This window comes from Rana temporaria, chromosome 4 (assembly GCF_905171775.1).
Source record: "Rana temporaria chromosome 4, aRanTem1.1, whole genome shotgun sequence".
NCBI lineage: Eukaryota > Metazoa > Chordata > Amphibia > Anura > Ranidae > Rana > Rana temporaria.
In genome coordinates, this window is record NC_053492.1 from 24,086,248 (window position 1) to 24,105,230 (window position 18,983).

Here is an 18,983-nt window from a genome sequence, read left to right on the forward strand (position 1 = left end):
TGTTGGGAGGGGGGGAACACGTACAACGGCACTATAAAGGGGAAGTTCCATGCGGATGACGCCACCCTTTGGGCTGCTGTTAGCTGATTCCGTGTTAGTAAAAGACGATTCGCGCTTTTCTGTCTGTTACAGCATGATGAATGTGCTTACTCCATTACGAACGCTAGTTTTACCTGAACGAGCGCTCCCGTCTCATAACTTGCTTCTGAGCATGCGCAGGTTTTTAACGTCGTTTTAGCCCACACACGATCATTTTTACAACCCGAAAAAACGACATTGTTTAAAACGTTGTTTAAAAAATGCAGCATGCTCGAATTATTTTTTTTTTTTTGTCGTTTTTTAGAAGCCGAAAAATTATGTGTAAGCCCACACACGATCATTTGAAATGACGTTTTTAAAAAACTTTTAGCCAGATTCAGAAAGACTGGCATAACTTTGAGGCGGGGTAGCGTATCGCATATACGCTACGCCTCCGTAAGTCAGAGAGGCAAGTGCTGTATTCACAAAGCACTTGCCTCCTAAGTTACGGCGGCGTATCGTAAATGGGCCGGCGTAAGCGCGCCTAATTCAAATGAGGAACAGGGGGGCGTGTTTTATGTTAATGACTAGTGACCCGAGGTGATTGACGTTTTAAACGAACGGCGCATGCGCTGTCCGTGGACGTATCCCAGTGCGCATGCGTCGGATAGAATGCCTACGATACGTCGAACACTGCCTACTACGTGAGCGTAACTTACGCACAGCCCTATTCGCGTACGACTTACGCAAACGACGTAAAAAGATACGCTCGTTTCCGACGTCCATACTTTGCATGGGCTGCGCCACCTAGAGACCAGCTTTATCTTTACGCCGGCGTACATCTTCCGTAAACGGCGTAACTAATTGCGACGGGCGTATGTACGTTCGTGAATCAGCGTATCTTGTTCATTTTCATATTCAACGCAGAAAACAACGGAAGCGCCACCTAGCGGCCAGCCTAAATTTGCACCCTTAAGATACGACGGCGTAGGAGACTTACGCCGCTCGTATCTTAGCCTAATTTAAGCGTATCTGGTTTTCCAGAATACGCTTACATTTACGGCGGCGTAGATTCAGAGTTGCGATGGCGTATCTACTGATACGCCGGCGTAACTCTACGTGAATCTAGCTATTTGTTTTTTTCATGCCGAAAAACGATCGTGTGTACGCGGCATTACACTGATGCATTGCTGAGCATGCAAAGACGTGAAATGGAAATATATCTGATGTTTGGACCATTTTATTATATTTTGCAATCAATGTCGACATTTAAAACCCATGAACCAATAATTATTAAACCCTGATACTGGCATGGAAATGATTTAATGTAGTTGATGATATCGGATCCGGCGAGGAGCTGGAAATCTGGAATCCAGCAGTGGTTGGCGATCACAGGCAATGTATGTCTATGGAGAGCAGTACCTGGTGACACCGCCCCTAGACCTGTACAGTTACCGTCTCCCCATCCTGTTTCCAACAGCTTACCTACCTAATCCCGTATTAAACATAATTGCAGATCCTGCTCCCCTCCCCTTTCTTCGGGATTTCCCAAGCGCCTGTTTCTTTTGCCAGCCTGTTTTTTTATTGAGTTCATTTATTATCAAAGTTCTATGAATGTTAAAGTGTTTGTCAAGCCAATTTCTTTTTTTTTTTATCTATTTTTGCCTTCCCTGGTTCTCCCACCCCATCAACATTATAATAACCTATTTTTTTTTAAATAAAACCTTTTTTATTTTTTTCATTACATACCTTGTGATGACATCACTGGCTCTCTGCGCTTATCTTTGCAATGCAGGCAGATCATGTTTTTAGTGTCGGTATCACCATCTATCACTATCATATATGCCTATATTTAAAGTGTAGGTATCATCAATCAATATTTGTTTTTGCGCTGTACCTATTCTTTTCGCAGGCAGATCATGGCTAATGGGAGGGGCCGCAGTGTGCTGTGCATAGCTTTCTGAAAACATCACCCTGCCTCAGTGTCCCCCTTAAGAGCCCTTAGTCCTGATGCATGCAGTGGGAGGGGTTATGCAAATATCAAAATGCTTTGATGGGTGGGTGTCAGTCTGGGTAAGTGGGCGTTCCTAGGCAAGGTTCTGCTTCCAATGAATGAAAGGGATGGGCCAGGAAGAACCAAGCTACTGAGGAAAGGGCTAGATTAGCAATCTCCAAACTGCGCCCCCGGGAGGCCTGATGTGGCCTTATGCGTGCCCTCCACCAATAGTGGAGCACCATTTACCCTACTAACACCAATGGTGGGGGACCATTCCCCCCACTGACACGAATGGCGGAGCACCATTCCCCCTACTGACGCCAATGGCGGAGCACCATTCCCCCTACTGACACCAATGGTGGAGCACCATTCCCCCTACTGACACCAATGGCGGAGCACCATTCCCCCTACTGACACCAATGGCGGAGCACCATTCCCCCTACTGACGCCAATGGTGAAGCACCATTCCCCCTACTGACGCCAATGGTGGAGCACCATTCCCCCCACTGACACCAATGGCGGAGCACCATTCCCCCTACTGACGCCAATGGCGGAGCACTCCCCCCACCCACTGACACCAATGGCGGAGCACCACTCCCCCCACCCACTGACACCAATGGCGGAGCACCACTCCCCCCACCCACTGACACCAATGGCGGAGCACCACTCCCCCCCACCCACTGACACCAATGGCGGAGCACCACTCCCCCCCCACCCACTGACACCAATGGCGGAGCACCACTCCCCCCCACCCACTGACACCAATGGCGGAGCACCACTCCCCCCCCACCCACTGACACCAATGGCGGAGCACCACTCCCCCCCCACCCACTGACACCAATGGCGGAGCACCACTCCCCCCCCACCCACTGACACCAATGGCGGAGCACCACTCCCCCTACTGACACCAATGATGGAGCACCATTCACCCTACTGACACCAATGGTGGAGAACCATTCACCCTACTGACACCAATTTTGTGGTTGAACTGGATGGACTTGTGTCTTTTTTCAACCTGACTAACTATGTAACTATGTAACCATTCCCCCTACTGACACCAATGTTGGAGCACCATTCATCCTACTGACAGAAGCCACAGCAAGTCGGCTAAAGCCTGCCTCATTTGCTGGCTAGAGGAACTTCCATCATCATCCAGCCCAGGGGTCTCCAAACTTTATAAGCATAATTTACTTTCCTTCAGGCTGTGGGGGGGGGGGGGGGGGGGCAGGGGTTGACTGTCTGTGGCCAGCGGGAGTAGAAAATGTCAGTAGGGGGAATGGTGCTCCACCATTGGTGTCCGTAGGGAGAATGGTGCTCCGCCATTGGTGTCAGTAGGGACAATGGTGCTCCGCCATTGGTGTCAGTAGGGAGAATGGTGCGCCACCATTGGTGTCCGTAGGGGGAATGGTGCGCCACCATTGGTGTCCGTAGGGGGAATGGTGCTCCACCATTGGTGTCAGTAGGGGGAATGGTGCGCCACCACTGGTGTCAGTAGGGGGAATGGTGCGCCACCACTGGTGTCAGTAGGGGGAATGGTGCGCCACCACTGGTGTCCGTAGGGGGAATGGTGAGCCACCACTGGTGTCCGTAGGGGGAATGGTGCGCCACCACTGGTGTCAGTAGGGGGAATGGTGCGCCACCACTGGTGTCAGTAGGGGGAATGGTGCGCCACCACTGGTGTCAGTAGGGGGAATGGTGCGCCACCACTGGTGTCAGTAGGGGGAATGGTGCGCCACCATTGGTGTCAGTAGGGGGAATGGTGCGCCACCATTGGTGTCAGTAGGGGGAATGGTGCGCCACCATTGGTGTCAGTAGGGGGAATGGTGCTCCACCATTGGTGTCAGTAGGGGGAATGGTGCTCCACCATTGGTGTCAGTAGGGGGAATGGTGCTCCACCATTGGTGTCAGTAGGGGGAATGGTGCTCCACCATTGGTGTCAGTAGGGGGAATGGTGCTCCACCACTGGTGTCAGTAGGGGGAATGGTGCTCCGCCATTGGTGTCAGTAGGGGGAATGGCGGATAACCTTTTTGCTTAGAGATGAATGTTCTTGGTTGAGGATTATGGTCAATGAATGACAATTGTCACAAATGCGTCCAACATCATTCATTACTTTTTTCATTAATTTTCACTTTGTGTCGTTATTTTCCACAGCTCAGGAAGACTCATGGATATTATTTCTTTGGAGGAAACATGGAGACTGTGGTTTGGGAGTGTGGTTAGCACCTCGGAATCTGCTAAGAAGAAATTATGAACCTGCATCTAAGGAGGACACCGAATGATCCCAGTCTTCTGACCGCAAGGAAGGCGTCGGAATGCCCTCTATGATCAATGCGTACTGGAAGCCCCGTCACAAGAGCCGTCCATCCATGGGACTGTGGAGGACAGCTAAGATTTGAAGGACACTATGGCTCTGTACGGATCCATCATGGCTGTCTTCTTCTTGATGTCCTTTTCTCTCGTCCAAGGAGCCATAGGACACAGCCTGTTTGCTTGTGAGCCCATCACTCTAAGAATGTGTCAGGACCTCCCGTACAATACCACCTTCATGCCCAATCTCCTCAACCACTACGATCAGCAGACGGCAGCTCTGGCCATGGAGGTGAGTTTTTTTTTTCTTCAAAGAAAATGTCCAGCTTGTATCATGTTGATTTATATCACTTAAATTGGACCTATACTTCAAGCTAGACTTTTTCACAACCTTTTTAATATGGGATAACCCTTAAAATCACTTTCAAGTCTCAGGGAACCCCTGCTACTAATTACTATATCTTCACCTCATGATACATGGAGGTCAGTGGGAAGAATGTCCCTTTACATTGGTGATCAGTGAGAAGAATGGTCCTTACATTGGTGATCAGTGGGAAGAATGTTCCTTACATTGGTGATCAGTGGGAAGAATGTTCCTTACATTGGTGATCAGTGGGAAGAATGTTCCTTACCTTGGTGATCAGTGGGAAGAATGTTTCTTACATTGGTGATCAGTGAGAAGAATGTCCCTTACATTGGTGATCAGTGAGAAGAATGCTCCTTACATTGGTGATCAGTGGGAAGAATGTTCCTTACATTGGTGATCAGTGAGAAGAATGTCCCTTACATTGGTGATCAGTGAGAAGAATGCTCCTTACATTGGTGATCAGAGAGAAGAATGCTCCTTACATTGGTGATCAGTGGGAAGAATGCTCCTTACATTGGTGATCAGAGAGAAGAATGCTCCTTACATTGGTGATCAGTGGGAAGAATACTCCTTACATTGGTGATCAGTGGGAAGAATGCTCCTTACATTGGTGATCAGTGGGAAGAATGTCCCTTACATTGGTGATCAGTGGGAAGAATGCTCCTTACATTGGTGATCAGAGAGAAGAATGTTCCTTACATTGGTGATCAGAGAGAAGAATGCTCCTTACATTGGTGATCAGTGGGAAGAATGCTCCTTACATTGGTGATCAGTGGGAAGAATGTCCCTTACATTGGTGATCAGTGGGAAGAATGTCCCGTACATTGGTGATCAGTGGGAAGAATGCTCCTTACATTGGTGATCAGTGAGAAGATCACTATCCCACTTCCTGGACTGAGATGCCAGCTCAGAGGTATCACAGAGCTGTGTAAATCAGAGGACTGGATTGTGTATTTTTCTCTTTGGAGTTTAGCACTGCAATTTTGATTACTATTACTCTCAGCTTGTTTGAAATGTTGACACACAAATATACAATATATGTAAACTTTGGGGTGAAAAGTCGTTTTTTGGCTCCCCTCTAATGTTAGCAGAGTACATTGTTGACCATGTATCATCTGATCCTGCGGGATACCTGGAGGGTCGGTCTTACTTTGTATGCAGAAGCCCTTGTCATGAAAACCCATGAAAGAGTTAATGGAACCCGTCCAGTGACATTCCCAGCTTGGAGGACTGTTGACTGGTAAACGCTGTCTGTATATGGGGGCTTTCTCTTTGAAGTCAGGATCAAAAAATATTTTGGTGTCTGGAACCTTGGCGTCATTGGATGTTTCCCAGGAGTCTTCGCAATCTGATTTGTGATCTGAGGTTTTCTGATTTTTGACCTGAAAGTTTTGTTAGTTTTTGAATTGGGAACGTTGGGCAAGCTAGGGGTCCAGCAGAAATTGAATCTCAGTTATGGGCAGTGGCAGCTGGTGCTCCAAAATTTTTTGGGGGGGCGCAAACAAACTGAAAAATTCTGAAAAAAACCCCATCAAACGCAGCCCCTGTGCCCATAAAACGCAGCCCCTGTGCCCATAAAACGCAGCCCCTGTGCCCATAAAACGCAGCCCCTGTGCCCATAAAACGCAGCCCCTGTGCCCATAAAACGCAGCCCCTGTGCCCATCAAACGTTGCCACTGTGCCCCAAATGTTGCCACTTTCCTCATCAAGCGCAGCCACTGTGCCCCAAGTGCTTCCACTGTGCCCCCCGCCCACCATCTCCTCGGCCCTTACCTTGTCTCGGGTGGGCAGCGGGTGACAGCGGCAGGCGGCGAGCGGTGTCCTCCCTTTCTTCTTTGATGAGGAAGACTTCTCCCACCCACTCCTCCTCTCTCCTCTCCTATGATTGGACGCCTGATAGGCTTCTAATCACAGCGCCTGTCCTTTCAGCCAATCAGGTGACAGGTAATGCAGACCCGGTGCACCTGATTGGCTGAGAGGTGGGTCAGTGGTAGCTAAGCGGAATTCCTTCCCTTTGCTAACACACAGTTGGGTGAATAGCGAACGCACAGCGTTGCGCCCGCTATTCACATTTTTGGACACCTATTCGAGCCAATTCCTCTAATCAGGTGCTTCCAAAAACCACCTTCACCACTGTAATTCAGGCGCCCGGCGCTCGAAAAGGGGCCGGGCACCTGAATAGTAGGTGTCAGCATGAATCTATCTATGGTAATTAGAGCGGTGACAGGAGAGGGAGGGGGCGGCGCGCCTGCGCCCTTTGTGGACACACCGCCACTGGTTATGGGCTGACTCCATAGCTATGCAGTGTTCACTACGTCAGTGGTTCTCAACCTTGAGTGGGACCAGGGCCCAGTAAATTCTTCCAAAACCTTCAATGCCCCTACAGTATAAAAATGTTTTATACTCGCACAATGAAAGTATGGAAAAGCAAAATATGCATTGAAATACTGGAGGGCTCTGGATGGAGCTGGGTGTCACTGTGGGTGGATGGGGGTTAGGGGACTCTGCGGCAGACTTGGAGACCCTGTAGGGGATAAGGTTTTTGGAAGGAGCTGGAGGCAACTGTGGGGGATAAAGACTCTAGAGGGGGCTGGAGGTCTCAGGGACTGGGAGGCACTTGGGGACGCTGTTAAAGGCTGGGGGTACTATAGGGAGTTGGAGGTCTTTCCAGCAGACTGGAGTGCACTGCAGGAACTGGGGGCATTGTGGGACACTGTTGGAGGCTGGGGGTACTGTGGGGGGGCTGGAGGTCTCTCCAGCAGACTGGAGTGCACTGCAGGAACTGGGGGCATTGTGGGACACTGTTGGAGGCTGGGGGTACTGTGGGGGGGGCTGGAGGTCTCTCGAGCAGACTGGAGTGCACTGCAGGAACTGGGGGCATTGTGGGACACTGTTGGAGGCTGGGGGGTACTGTGGGGGGCTGGAGGTCTCTCCAGCAGACTGGAGTGCACTGCAGGAACTGGGGGCATTGTGGGACACTGTTGGAGGCTGGGGGTACTGTGGGGGGCTGGAGGTCTCTCCAGCAGACTGGAGTGCACTGCAGGAACTGGGGTCATTGTGGGACACTGTTGGAGGCTGGGGGTACTGTGGGGGGCTGGAGGTCTCTCCAGCAGACTGGAGTGCACTGCCGAAACTGGGGGGGGGGGGGGCATTGTGGGGCACTGTTGGGAGCTGGAGAAACTGGGAAGCATGGATTTTTTTTCTTGCATACACACGGTCACACAAATGTTGTTGGAAATTGCGAACGTCGAGAACACAGTGACGTACAACACTATGACGAGCCGAGATAAATGAAGTTCAATGATTCCGAGCATGCGTCAAATTGATTCCGAGCATGCATAGAATTTTTGTGCGTTGAACTGTGTACATGCGGTCCGAATTTCCGACAACAACTTTTGTTGTCGGAAAATTTGAGAACCAGCTCTTAAATTTTTGTTGTCGGAAATTCCGATGGAGCCTACACACGGTTCGGATTTTCTGACAACAAGCTCACATCGAACATTTGTTGTCGGAAATTCTGACCGTGTGTACGCGCCATTACTTGAGTCTTGGTGTACTTTTTTTCTAGATTCGCGCAGTAATCTCATGGGAAACTTTACCTTGGGTGCATTGGAAGCCCATTCATTTAAATTGGCTGCCTTAGTGAAACGCATGGTAATGTACAGATAACGCATGTGCTTTTACAGAACGCAGCAAGACGCCATGGTCTGAATGGGCCCTAATTGAAGGGTTACAAAGGAAGTTTGATAACCCGTCTTCATGGTAACCTTCTGTTTAGGGTCTGTTTCTGTCTTCGACGTTCCCAGGGGTGGAGATCTATAGATGGAAGGAAATCTGAGCATCCTGCACCTGCGTCTTGGTGAATGTATAGCTGGGTGTGACCGAGGGGAAGAGTCCTCAGGCTTCAATGGGAGGTAGATGTGGGAGGACGGCTTGGTAGTGTGGTCTTACGCTCTTGAGCAGGATGGAATTAACCAGGTGTTGGATGCATGGACATGTTCCAATGGTTCACATCAAACACTGGTGTATGGGAAGTTCTGGGTCACCGAGTCCCTGTACCACCTGAGGCCTGACTTGGTGATTAGGCTGGATGGAGATGACATTAGTTGGGTTTACTTACTAATCCAAAGGGCCCTTTGTCACCAAAGGCACACCATTGACCCAACAAGGGCAGGTGGCTTTCACGTACGGTACATGGGAATCTTTGAAAGTGGATCCCTTTGGCACAGGGCAGGCGTCAGCAAATCAGCGGCAAATCTTGGCTATGCGACTGATCCAAAATTTTGCCTGCTTTTGTGAATATGCTTTTCAATTAAAATAGAACAAAAAAGATCTAAAGATCTTACCTATCCACCCCATCAGGGATAATATGCTTCACAAAGGCCCAGATTCACCAAGCACTTACCCTGACGTATAGCTTGTTACGCCAACGTAAGTGCAAATGTGCGGCGGGGTATGTGTGCGGCAGACCCACGAACCAACATGCGCCTAAAAACAGGCTACATCCTGCCGACGTAGCTTGCACACGCCGGCGTAGGGTGGGCACGCATATGGGCTGGGCGCATGGTGCTGCTCCCATTGATTAGCCATTTAAACATGCAAATGAGGGAAATACGGCGATTCACGAACGTGCGTGCGCCCGACGCATGCTACATGAGATGCGAGTAAGTTGTACGTCCAGCGTAAAGTTATGAAGCGCAACCCGGCAACAGACATGCACAGGTAAGCTGGAGAGCAGCTGCAGCAGCACCGTTACGGACGAGCAGAGCAACCACACTTGCAGGACAACACATCTGTATGCCAACATGCCAGGGGCAGCCATGGTCATAGTACTACTGCGTCAACAAGCACAGAGAAGTTCTTCTTTCGCTTCTCCTTCTCAATGTCACTGTATGACATGTGGTCTGGGAAACGCAAGCTGGCGTACTTTGCGTTGGACGTGCGTCTGGCTGGGCGTACGTTCTGTTCATGGCGTACGCTGTGATCAAGCGTAGCTTAGGCAGTTGTGCTGGTGTGGTTGTGAGCAGGCGCAGGGGGGTGCTGTGCATGCATCCACGTCACAGTGCATGCGCAGTTCGTGATACGCCGGGCGTAAAACACTGCGCCACGCCGACGTACCGGTCTGGTGCTCGGCCCATCATTTGCATGGGGTGACGCCCACTTCCACCTACGCCGGCGTGCGCCTTCGAAACCCACGCCACGCTGGCACAGCCTTGGGAGCACTGGCTTGATGAATGCAATGCATGCCTCTCCGCGCTACGTTGGCGTGCCGTACGGTGTGCGTGCTACGGCGGCGGAATGTGCGCCATGCTCTCTGTGAATCTGGGCCATACAGTCCAGTGTAGCCCTAATGGCAGAGCTGATATTGGTGATGTTGCAGCGACTATCATTGACAAAGGGAACCCTCATTGTGAAATCTCTCTATGAAATGCTGACCCCCTTTTTTTGGCAGTTGCCCTGAAGCGCAGGGTATTTAAGCAATTGATTTATGGCCTGACCATCCTCAGGCTTTCTCCTCCATACTGCTCAAACCTGCTGTACGGTCACTTCTTCAAAAGAGAGCCATAAAGGTTATCATAGAAAACATACATACCGTTTAACCTCGCAGACCTTTTGTTTGATCTGGTTTGTCAAGCTGTGCTTGTCGCCGACTGCTGACTGTATCCAGGAGAAAGACGAGACCTGACAGCGTTGCCAACCGTCAGTAAATTTACAAACAGTTTGTAAAATCCGTAATTTTTTGCATCTGTCCATAAATGTCCATTATGGACATACAGACTACACGTCCATAATGGACTTTTATGGACAGATGCAAAAATTACGGATTTTACAAACTGTTTGTAAATTTACTGAAAGTTGGCAACCCTGAGACCTGTTTTTAGATTGGTTCAGTGGTATCAGCAGACAACTTGTCTGTAATGGCGCGTACACACGATCGGACATTTCGACAACTAAACCGTCGATAATTTTTCCGACGGATGTTGGCTCAAACTTGTCTTACACACGGTCGCACAAATAAAGTACAGTGATTCCGAGCATGCGTCAAATTGATTCCGAGCATGTGTAGGATTTTTGTGCGTCGAAATTGAATACACACGACTTTTGTGGTCGGAAAAATTGAGAACCAGCTCTCAATTATTTGTTGTCGAAAATTCCGACAGCAAATGTCCGATGGAGCCTACACACCGTCAGAATATCCGACCAAAAGCTCACATCGAGCATTTGTTGTCGGAAATTCTGATCCTGTGTACGCAGCATTAGCCTTAGTGGCTGTCTTTTAGTGTGTCTGTATGTACAGTATATGTGCAGGGCTACTGTTAGAAATCATGGGAGTTAGACAGGCCATGGGAGACAGGCAGGTCATGGTTGGCCATGGGAGACAGGCAGGTCATGGTTGGCCATGGGAGACAGGCAGGTCATGGTTGGCCATGGGAGACAGGCAGGTCATGGTTGGCCATGGGAGACAGGCAGGTCATGGTTGGCCATGGGAGACAGGCAGGTCATGGTTGGCCATGGGAGACAGGCAGGTCATGGTTGGCCATGGGAGACAGGCAGGTCATGGTTGGCCATGGGGGACAGGCAGGTCATGGTTGGCCATGGGGGGACAGGCAGGTCATGGTTGGCCATGGGGGGACAGGCAGGTTATGGTTGGCCATGGGAGATAGGCAGGTCCCCCTGCTACCCCGATAAGGCCTGGACCGCTGTGTGTGTGTGTGTGTGTGTGTGTGTGTGTGTGTGTGTGTGTGTGTGTGTGTCTATCTAGAGGAAGCCAATTAAACAACTAGTGATATTTTGGGTCCCCATCAGAGCCCCCCTACATCAGGGCCCCCATCAGAGCTTCCCTTACACCAGGGTCCTCATCAGAGCTTCCCTTACATCAGGGTCCCCATCAGAGCCCCCCCTTTCATCAGGGTCCCCATCAGAGCCCCCCCTTACATCAGGGTCCCCATCAGAGCTTCCCTTACGTCAGGGTCCCCATCAGAGCCCCTCTTACACCAGGGACCCCATCAGAGCCCCCCTTACACCAGGGACCCCATCAGAGCTTCCCTTACATCTGGGTCCCCATCAGAACTTCCCTTACATCTGGGTCCCCATCAGAGCCCCCCCTTACATCTGGGTCCCCATCAGAGGCCCCCCTTACATCAAGGTGCCCATTGGAGTCCCCTCCTACATCAGTGTCCCTCATCTTAGTCACCCCCCCCCCCATCCCTTACACCAGAGTCCCCCATCTGAGCCCCCCTTACATCAGAAGCGGAGACCATAGACAGCTGACCTGAATCCTCAATCATTGCATTTTGAAGATATGCCACTGACCCTAGCTGCGAGCCAGATAAGATCTTGTAGGGGGCCAGATGTGGAGAACCCTAGTTTTATATAAACCTTATTTTCAACTTTGCCTTTTGAGCAAAATAAATGAATAAGATCACACTGTATTATATCCGTAGGATTCCATTTTAACCCCCTCCCCCAACACCTTTTTTAACAAAAACATCCACAAATATGTGCATTCGTAGCGGTAAACAATGCGTGGAAACACGGGAATGACACCCATAACGCCCAGTGTGAATGAGGGCTAAAAATTTGTGTAGTATTTATTTTTTTGCCTCATTTCTTTTCCTTCTGGCGGTGTTAAATGAAATGTAGATTTTGTTGGTAAAGCCGGGCTTAGCGCCGTTTTCCTTTTTTTGTTTCGGCAGAAAGGGATTTAGTGTTTTGCTGCTTCGTCGATGCATAACAAAGACTAGCGTGACCACGCCGAACATAATTAATTGCTCTTTTTTTTCTCTCTTTGTATCGTGTGAAGGAGTTTTCAGAGATTCCGGTAAATAGAATGCCGAGCTGTAATTCATCATCTTCACTCCAGTTACTTCATCTGGGTAAATGTTTGTTCTTTGACATCAACTAGGGCAGAAGTCTTTTTAGGTTTTGGCCGGTACCATCTGGGGTTTCTATTTGGGTCTGTACCATGGAACTTTTTTTTTTGAGGAAGCCCATGGGCCCCAAGCCACCACTTTTCTATTCACCACATGGGTATACAGTGCCAGTGCCACCCTCATGGCTTTTTACCTATTTTGTTACATTACAGACTTTAGTTCAATGTTTTTTTTAATCTGAATTATATACAATGGATCAGAACACAATAGTCTAAGTTGGTGAAGTAAAATTAGAAAAATAAATACATAAAACTATTTTTCAGAAATAAAAAAATGATAAGTGGCATGTGCGTATGTATTCACCCCCTTTGTTATGAAGCCCATAAAAAGCTCTGGTGCCACCAATTACCTTCAGAAGTCACATAATTAGTGACATGATGTCCACCTGTGTGCAATCTAAGTGTCACATGATCTGTCATTACATAGACACACCTTTCTGAAAGGCCCCAACACCTAAGCAAGAGGCACCACCAACCAAACACTGCCATGAAGACCAAGGAACTCTCCAAACAAGTAAGGGACAATGTTGTTGAGAAGTACAAGTCAGGTTTAGGTTATAAAAAAAATATCCAAATCTCTGATGATCCGTAGGAGCTCCATCAAATCTATCATAACCAAATGGAAAGAACATGGCACAAGAGCAAACCTGCCAAGAGACGGCCGCACACCAAAACTCACGGGCAAGGAGGGCATTAATCAGAGAGGCAGCACAGAGACCTAAGGTAACCCTGGAGGAGCTGCAGAGTTCCACAGCAGAGACTGGAGTATCTGTACATAGGAGGACAATAAGCCGTACGCTCCATAGAGTTGGGCTTTATGGCAGAGTGGCCAGAAGAAAGACATTACTTTCAGCAAAAAACAAAATGGCACGTTTTGAGTTTGGGAAAAGGCATGTGGGAGACTCCCAAAATGTATGGAGGAAGGCGCTCTGGTCTGATGAGACTAAAATGTTACTTTTTAGCCATCAAAGAAAACGCTATGTCTGTCGCAAACCCAACGCATCACATCACCCAAAGAACACCATCCCCACCGTGAAACATGGTGGTGGCAGCATCATGCTGTGGGGACGTTTTTCAGCAGTTGGGACTGGGAAGTTGAGGGAAGGAAAGTGTTGAAAGAGTTAAAGGAAAGATGGATGGTGCTAAATACAGGGATATTCCTGAGCAAAACCTGTACCACTCTGTGTGTGATTTGAGGCGAGGACGGAGGTTCACCTTCCAGCAGGACAATGACCCCAAACACACTGCTAAAGCAACACTTGAGTGGTTTAAAGGGAAACATATAAATGTGTTTGAATGGTCAAGTCAAAGCCCAGACCTCAATCCAATAGAAAATCTGTGGTCCGACTTAAAGATTGCTGTTCACAAGCGCAAATTATCCAACTTGAAGGAGCTGGAGCAGTTTTGCAAGGAGGAATGGGCAAAAATCCCAGTGGTAAGATGTGGCAAGCTCATAGAGACTTATCCAAAGCGACTTGGAGCTGTGATAGCTGCAAAAGGTGGCTCTACAAAGTATTGACTTTAGGGGGGTGAATAGTTATGCACATTGACTTTTTCTGTTATTTTTGTCCTATTTGTTGTTTGCTTCACAATAAAAAAAAAAAACGTCTTCGAAGTTGTGGGCAAGTTCTGTAAATTTAAATGAGGCAAATCCTCAAACAATCCATGTTAATTCCAGGTTGTGAGGCAACAAAACACGAAAAATGCCAAGGGGGGTGAATACTTTTGCAAGGCACTGTATAAAGATAGAGCGAAGGAGATTTTCCTAATGGATCTAGGATTGGATTGGTGTAGGTGAAGGCTTTCATTCATTGATCGCGATAAAGAATCCCAAGGAGCAGATTAGCTCGGACAATGGATCTGATCTCTCTGTTGGGTGCAGCTCAGCGCCGGAGATTTCAGCACAGCTCAGGGCATTGATCACCAAGAGGAACAATGGAGCAACTTATTGAACCAGGGAATGCTGGGAGGGGGGGACACAATACCCCATTCTCCCATCTCACAATGACACAGAGACCTCTGACTAGGCACAGCAGGGCTGCCTTCTCTATCCATCCTGAAAGAAAGGGGCAAAACAAAGGCCTCCTTCCTCCCCGCTCATCCTCTAGCCATACACGGCTTTCACTGCGAGGAAAAAACCTTCACTACTTTGTGCATTACTTTCTCCGACACAAGGGACACTCGGCTAATTCCATCCTATTTATTGGCCGTATCTGCCCAGTGCCGCCCTCCCCCTCTTAAATACTTTTACTGGAATGGTGTTCATTAATTGGATTTTAAACACCACGCACACCATTATGTTTATATCGGGGCTAGACAAATCCCATGAGCCAGGTAGTACCTAACTTTTATGCCGCGTACACGATTGGAAATTCCGACAAGAAAACCGTGGATTTTTTTCCGACTGAATTTTGGCTCAATCTTGTGTTGCATACACACGGTCACACAAAATTCCGACCGTCAAGAACGCGGTGACGTACAACACTACGACGAGCCGAGAAAAATTAAGTTCAATGATTCTGAGCATGTGTCAAATTGATTCTGAGCATGCGTCTAATTGATTTCGAGCATGCATGTTTTTTTGTGCGGCGGAATTGCATACAGATGGTCAGAGCTTTTTTCCGTCTGAAAAATTGAGAACCAGCTCTCAATTGTTTGCTGTCAGAAATTCCGATGGAGCCTACACACGGTCGGAATTTCCAACCAAAAGCTCAGATCGAACTTTTCTTGTCGGAATTTCCGTTCATGTGTACATTAGTGTTTTTTCTACTTCAGCCTTTCTCAAACTTTGTATCCCAGAGGAACCCCTGACGTCGTTTTTTAGGTCTTGGTCAACCCCAGCTAAAACCAATTTGTGGTCAGTGGAAAAAATGCATTGGTGGCATTGAAAGAGTTCCCTCCAGTGGTGGTCAGAATGCCACCCTTTGCCCCGTAAACTTTGTATCCCAGAGGAACTAGGGTTGCCACCCCATCCCTTTAAACCCGAACACATATGAATTACACAGGTTCTGAGGCTAATTTAATGCAGGAAAGGCAACAAGTGAGTTTAATTACCACCTTAATCAGCCACAGAACCTGTGTAATATGTGTTCGGGTTTAAAGGGATGAGGTGGCAACCCTAAGAGGAACCCCTGACGTTGTTTTTAGGTCTTGGTCAACCCCAGCTAAAACCAGTTCATGGTCAGTGGAAGAAATGCATTGGTGGCATTGAAAGAGTTCCCTCCAGTGGTGGTCAGAATGCCACCCTTTGCCCTGTACACATGATCGTAAATTCCGTCAAGAAAAGTCAGATGTGAGCTTTTGGATGTAAATTCCGACCGTGTGTATGCCCCATCGGATTTTTGTTGGTGGAATTTCCTCCAACAAAAGATTGAGAGCTGGTTTCTCAAATTTTCCAACGGAAAAAATTCCAATTGGAAATTCCGCTGGTCTGTAGCAATTCCGACGCGCAAAATTCCGACGCATGGTCGGAAGCATTGAACTTCATTTTCTCGGCTCGTTGTAGTGTTGTACGTCACCGCGTTCTTGACGGTCGAAAGTTCAGAGAACTTTTGTGTGACCGTGTGTATGCAAGCCAAGCTTGAGCGGAATTCCATCAGAAAAACCATCCAAGGTTTTTCCGACGGAAAATCCGATCGTGTGTACATGGCATAACAGTTAAAAAGACCATTGGTGTCCTGCAGCTGGTTTTGTCAAGTGGCATTGACCCCGGAACTATGCAGGAACCGTCAAATTGGAGGTAAATCAACCGCAGCTCAAGGAACTACTAGTAACCTCTGGAGCGCCATGGGACCATGGTGGAGAAGAGCTGCTTTAGTTTTGGCTCCATGATTGGACAGAATGGCTTTTGAATTCCATATTTTCCCACCTCCTGATATATTTAAAATTAGGCCTCTTGTCCTGTCCTTTAAATCAGGGCTTTCTAAATAAAGGGCTAATTTAATGTCCTTCAGACTTTAGGGGGACCGGATCGTAGTCAGTGGGAGTAAATAAGTTACATAGCACCTGTGGCCAGTATGAGCAGGAATGGTACCTCATCATTGATATTCGTGAGAGGAATAGTGCCCCATCCCCCACAGATTCCAGCCATGTCCCCCCCACAGATTCCAGCCATGTCCCCCCCACAGATTCCAGCCATGTCCCCCCCACAGATTCCAGCCATGTCCCCCCCACAGATTCCAGCCATGTCCCCCCCACAGATTCCAGCCATGTCCCCCCCACAGATTCCAGCCATGTCCCCCCCCCACAGATTCCAGCCATGTCCCCCCCCCACAGATTCCAGCCATGTCCCCCCCCCACAGATTCCAGCCATGTCCCCCCCCCACAGATTCCAGCCATGTCCCCCCCCCCACAGATTCCAGCCATGTCCCCCCCCCACAGATTCCAGCCATGCCCCCCCCACAGATTCCAGCCATGTCCCCCCCCCCACAGATTCCAGCCATGTCCCCCCCCCACAGATTCCCGCCATGTCCCCCCCCCACAGATTCCAGCCATGTCCCCCCCCCCACAGATTCCAGCCATGTCCCCCCCCCACAGATTCCAGCCATGTCCCCCCCCACAGATTCCAGCCATGTCCCCCCCCACAGATTCCAGCCATGTCCCCCCCCACAGATTCCAGCCATGTCCCCCCCCACAGATTCCAGCCATGTCCCCCCCCACAGATTCCAGCCATGTCCCCCCCCACAGATTCCAGCCATGTCCCCCCCACAGATTCCAGCCATGTCCCCCCCACAGATTCCAGCCATGTCCCCCCCACATAATGCAGCCATGTCCCCCACATAATGCAGCCATGTCCCCCACATAATATCTATACGCGGCGGGGATACAGCTATTCAAACGAAAGCTGTAATGTTCCCCGCACGCTGATTAACGGCGGCGGCGGCTTTGCGGTTTGTGGCGATGGGTTTGTGGCGGGGGGGGGGAACAAGTATTCTATTTCAGTATCGGGGGTATTTGCGGGAGTACGAGTACTCCCGCAAATACTCGGTATCGGTCCCGATACCGATACTGGTATCGGTATCGGGACAACCTTAATTATTATACATGATTTATATAGCGCTGACAGTTTACGTTTTTTTTTTTTTTAAAGGGTTTAATAACCTTTTAAGTCAGTCCCAAGAGATATAAAAAGCTAAGCAGAATTTGCTTGAAACCCTTTTAATATTCCGAAAGCTCACCATTATCTTTCCCCTGTCCTATCACAGAAAGAGTGGCAATTATCTCCATAAACATTGGTATCGTTTCCGTCACCTACCCTTTAAAATTTGACACTCCTGCAAGTTTTTCCGGTGACTGATAATCATCTCTGAATAGCGTGTTGTATTTGTAATCGCTCCCAGATTTGCAGATGCCCAACTTCCCTAGAGCCATCATCACCTTCGTCCTACAGTAGAAGTGTTTTTGTTGTATCAACAGCCCCAGGTAAAAGTCAAGGCTATAAAATGTCCAGCCTGACCTGTAAATCAAGTGGGAGGATAGCCCTTCGTAAATTTCACCTGCTGTATGACTTTTCCGTCTCTTCCCATGCTAATTCATTGTTGTTTATTATGCGCGATCTGAGCCTAGCCCACCCTGAATGACACGAGTGGCTTAAACTGGACAACTGTCCTAGAGCAAGGGAGGGGACATCAAAGCCTGGTAAACCGGTCATCGTAGGGCTGTGTGCTAGGAACCTAATTCTGCGTACACACGATCGGAAATTCTGACAAGAAAACCGTGGATTTTTTTCTGACAGAATGTTGGCTCAAACTTGTGTTGGTCTCACAAATCTTGTCGGAAATTACGACCGTCAAGAACGAGGTGACGTACAAGACGTACAACGAGCTCCCCTCTACGAAGCTAACAAAGGGGACGTCGTCAACGGGAGAGAGAGCCAGAACCATTTTTTGTAACCATTTTTTGTTTCTAAATTTTTGTTTTAAATAAATAAAGAAAATTGTTAATTAAAAAAAAAAAACAAGACGTACGACGAGCCGAGATCGGCGAAGTTCAATAGGCAGTTCGGCTCTTCTGCTTCATTCTGAGCACGCTTGTTTTTTTTTTTTGCGTGTTGGAATTGGAAGTGTATTTTCCGATAGAAACTTTTTCCATCTGAAAAATAGAGAACCTGCTCTCAATCTTTTGGCGGAAATTCCGAAAGAAAAAGTCCAATGGAGCCTACAGGCGGTCAGAATTTCCGACAAAAAGCTCACATCGGACTTTTCTTGTCGGAATTTCCGATCGTGTGTACACGGCATAAGTAAAGGTGCCTGCAGATGTCAGATAAGATCCAATATAATCTGGAAATGTTGGCCCGGATTCACCAAGCACTTGCGCCGACGTATCTCGAGATACGCCGCGTAAGTGCAAATATGCGCCGTCG

At 48.6% G+C, this 18,983-nt stretch overlaps 1 protein-coding gene across 2 annotated transcripts in view; it reads left to right on the forward strand.

The window, feature by feature from the left end:
- FZD3 (frizzled class receptor 3) overlaps positions 1–18,983 on the forward strand; it is a 124,058-nt gene that overhangs the window by 18,125 nt on the left and 86,950 nt on the right. For both annotated transcript variants that reach the window (XM_040348129.1, XM_040348130.1), the window contains exon 2: positions 4,167–4,614. In XM_040348129.1, coding sequence (XP_040204063.1) covers positions 4,420–4,614 — 195 coding nt within the window. In that variant the 5' untranslated portion in view covers positions 4,167–4,419. The remainder of the gene's footprint in view (positions 1–4,166; positions 4,615–18,983) is intronic.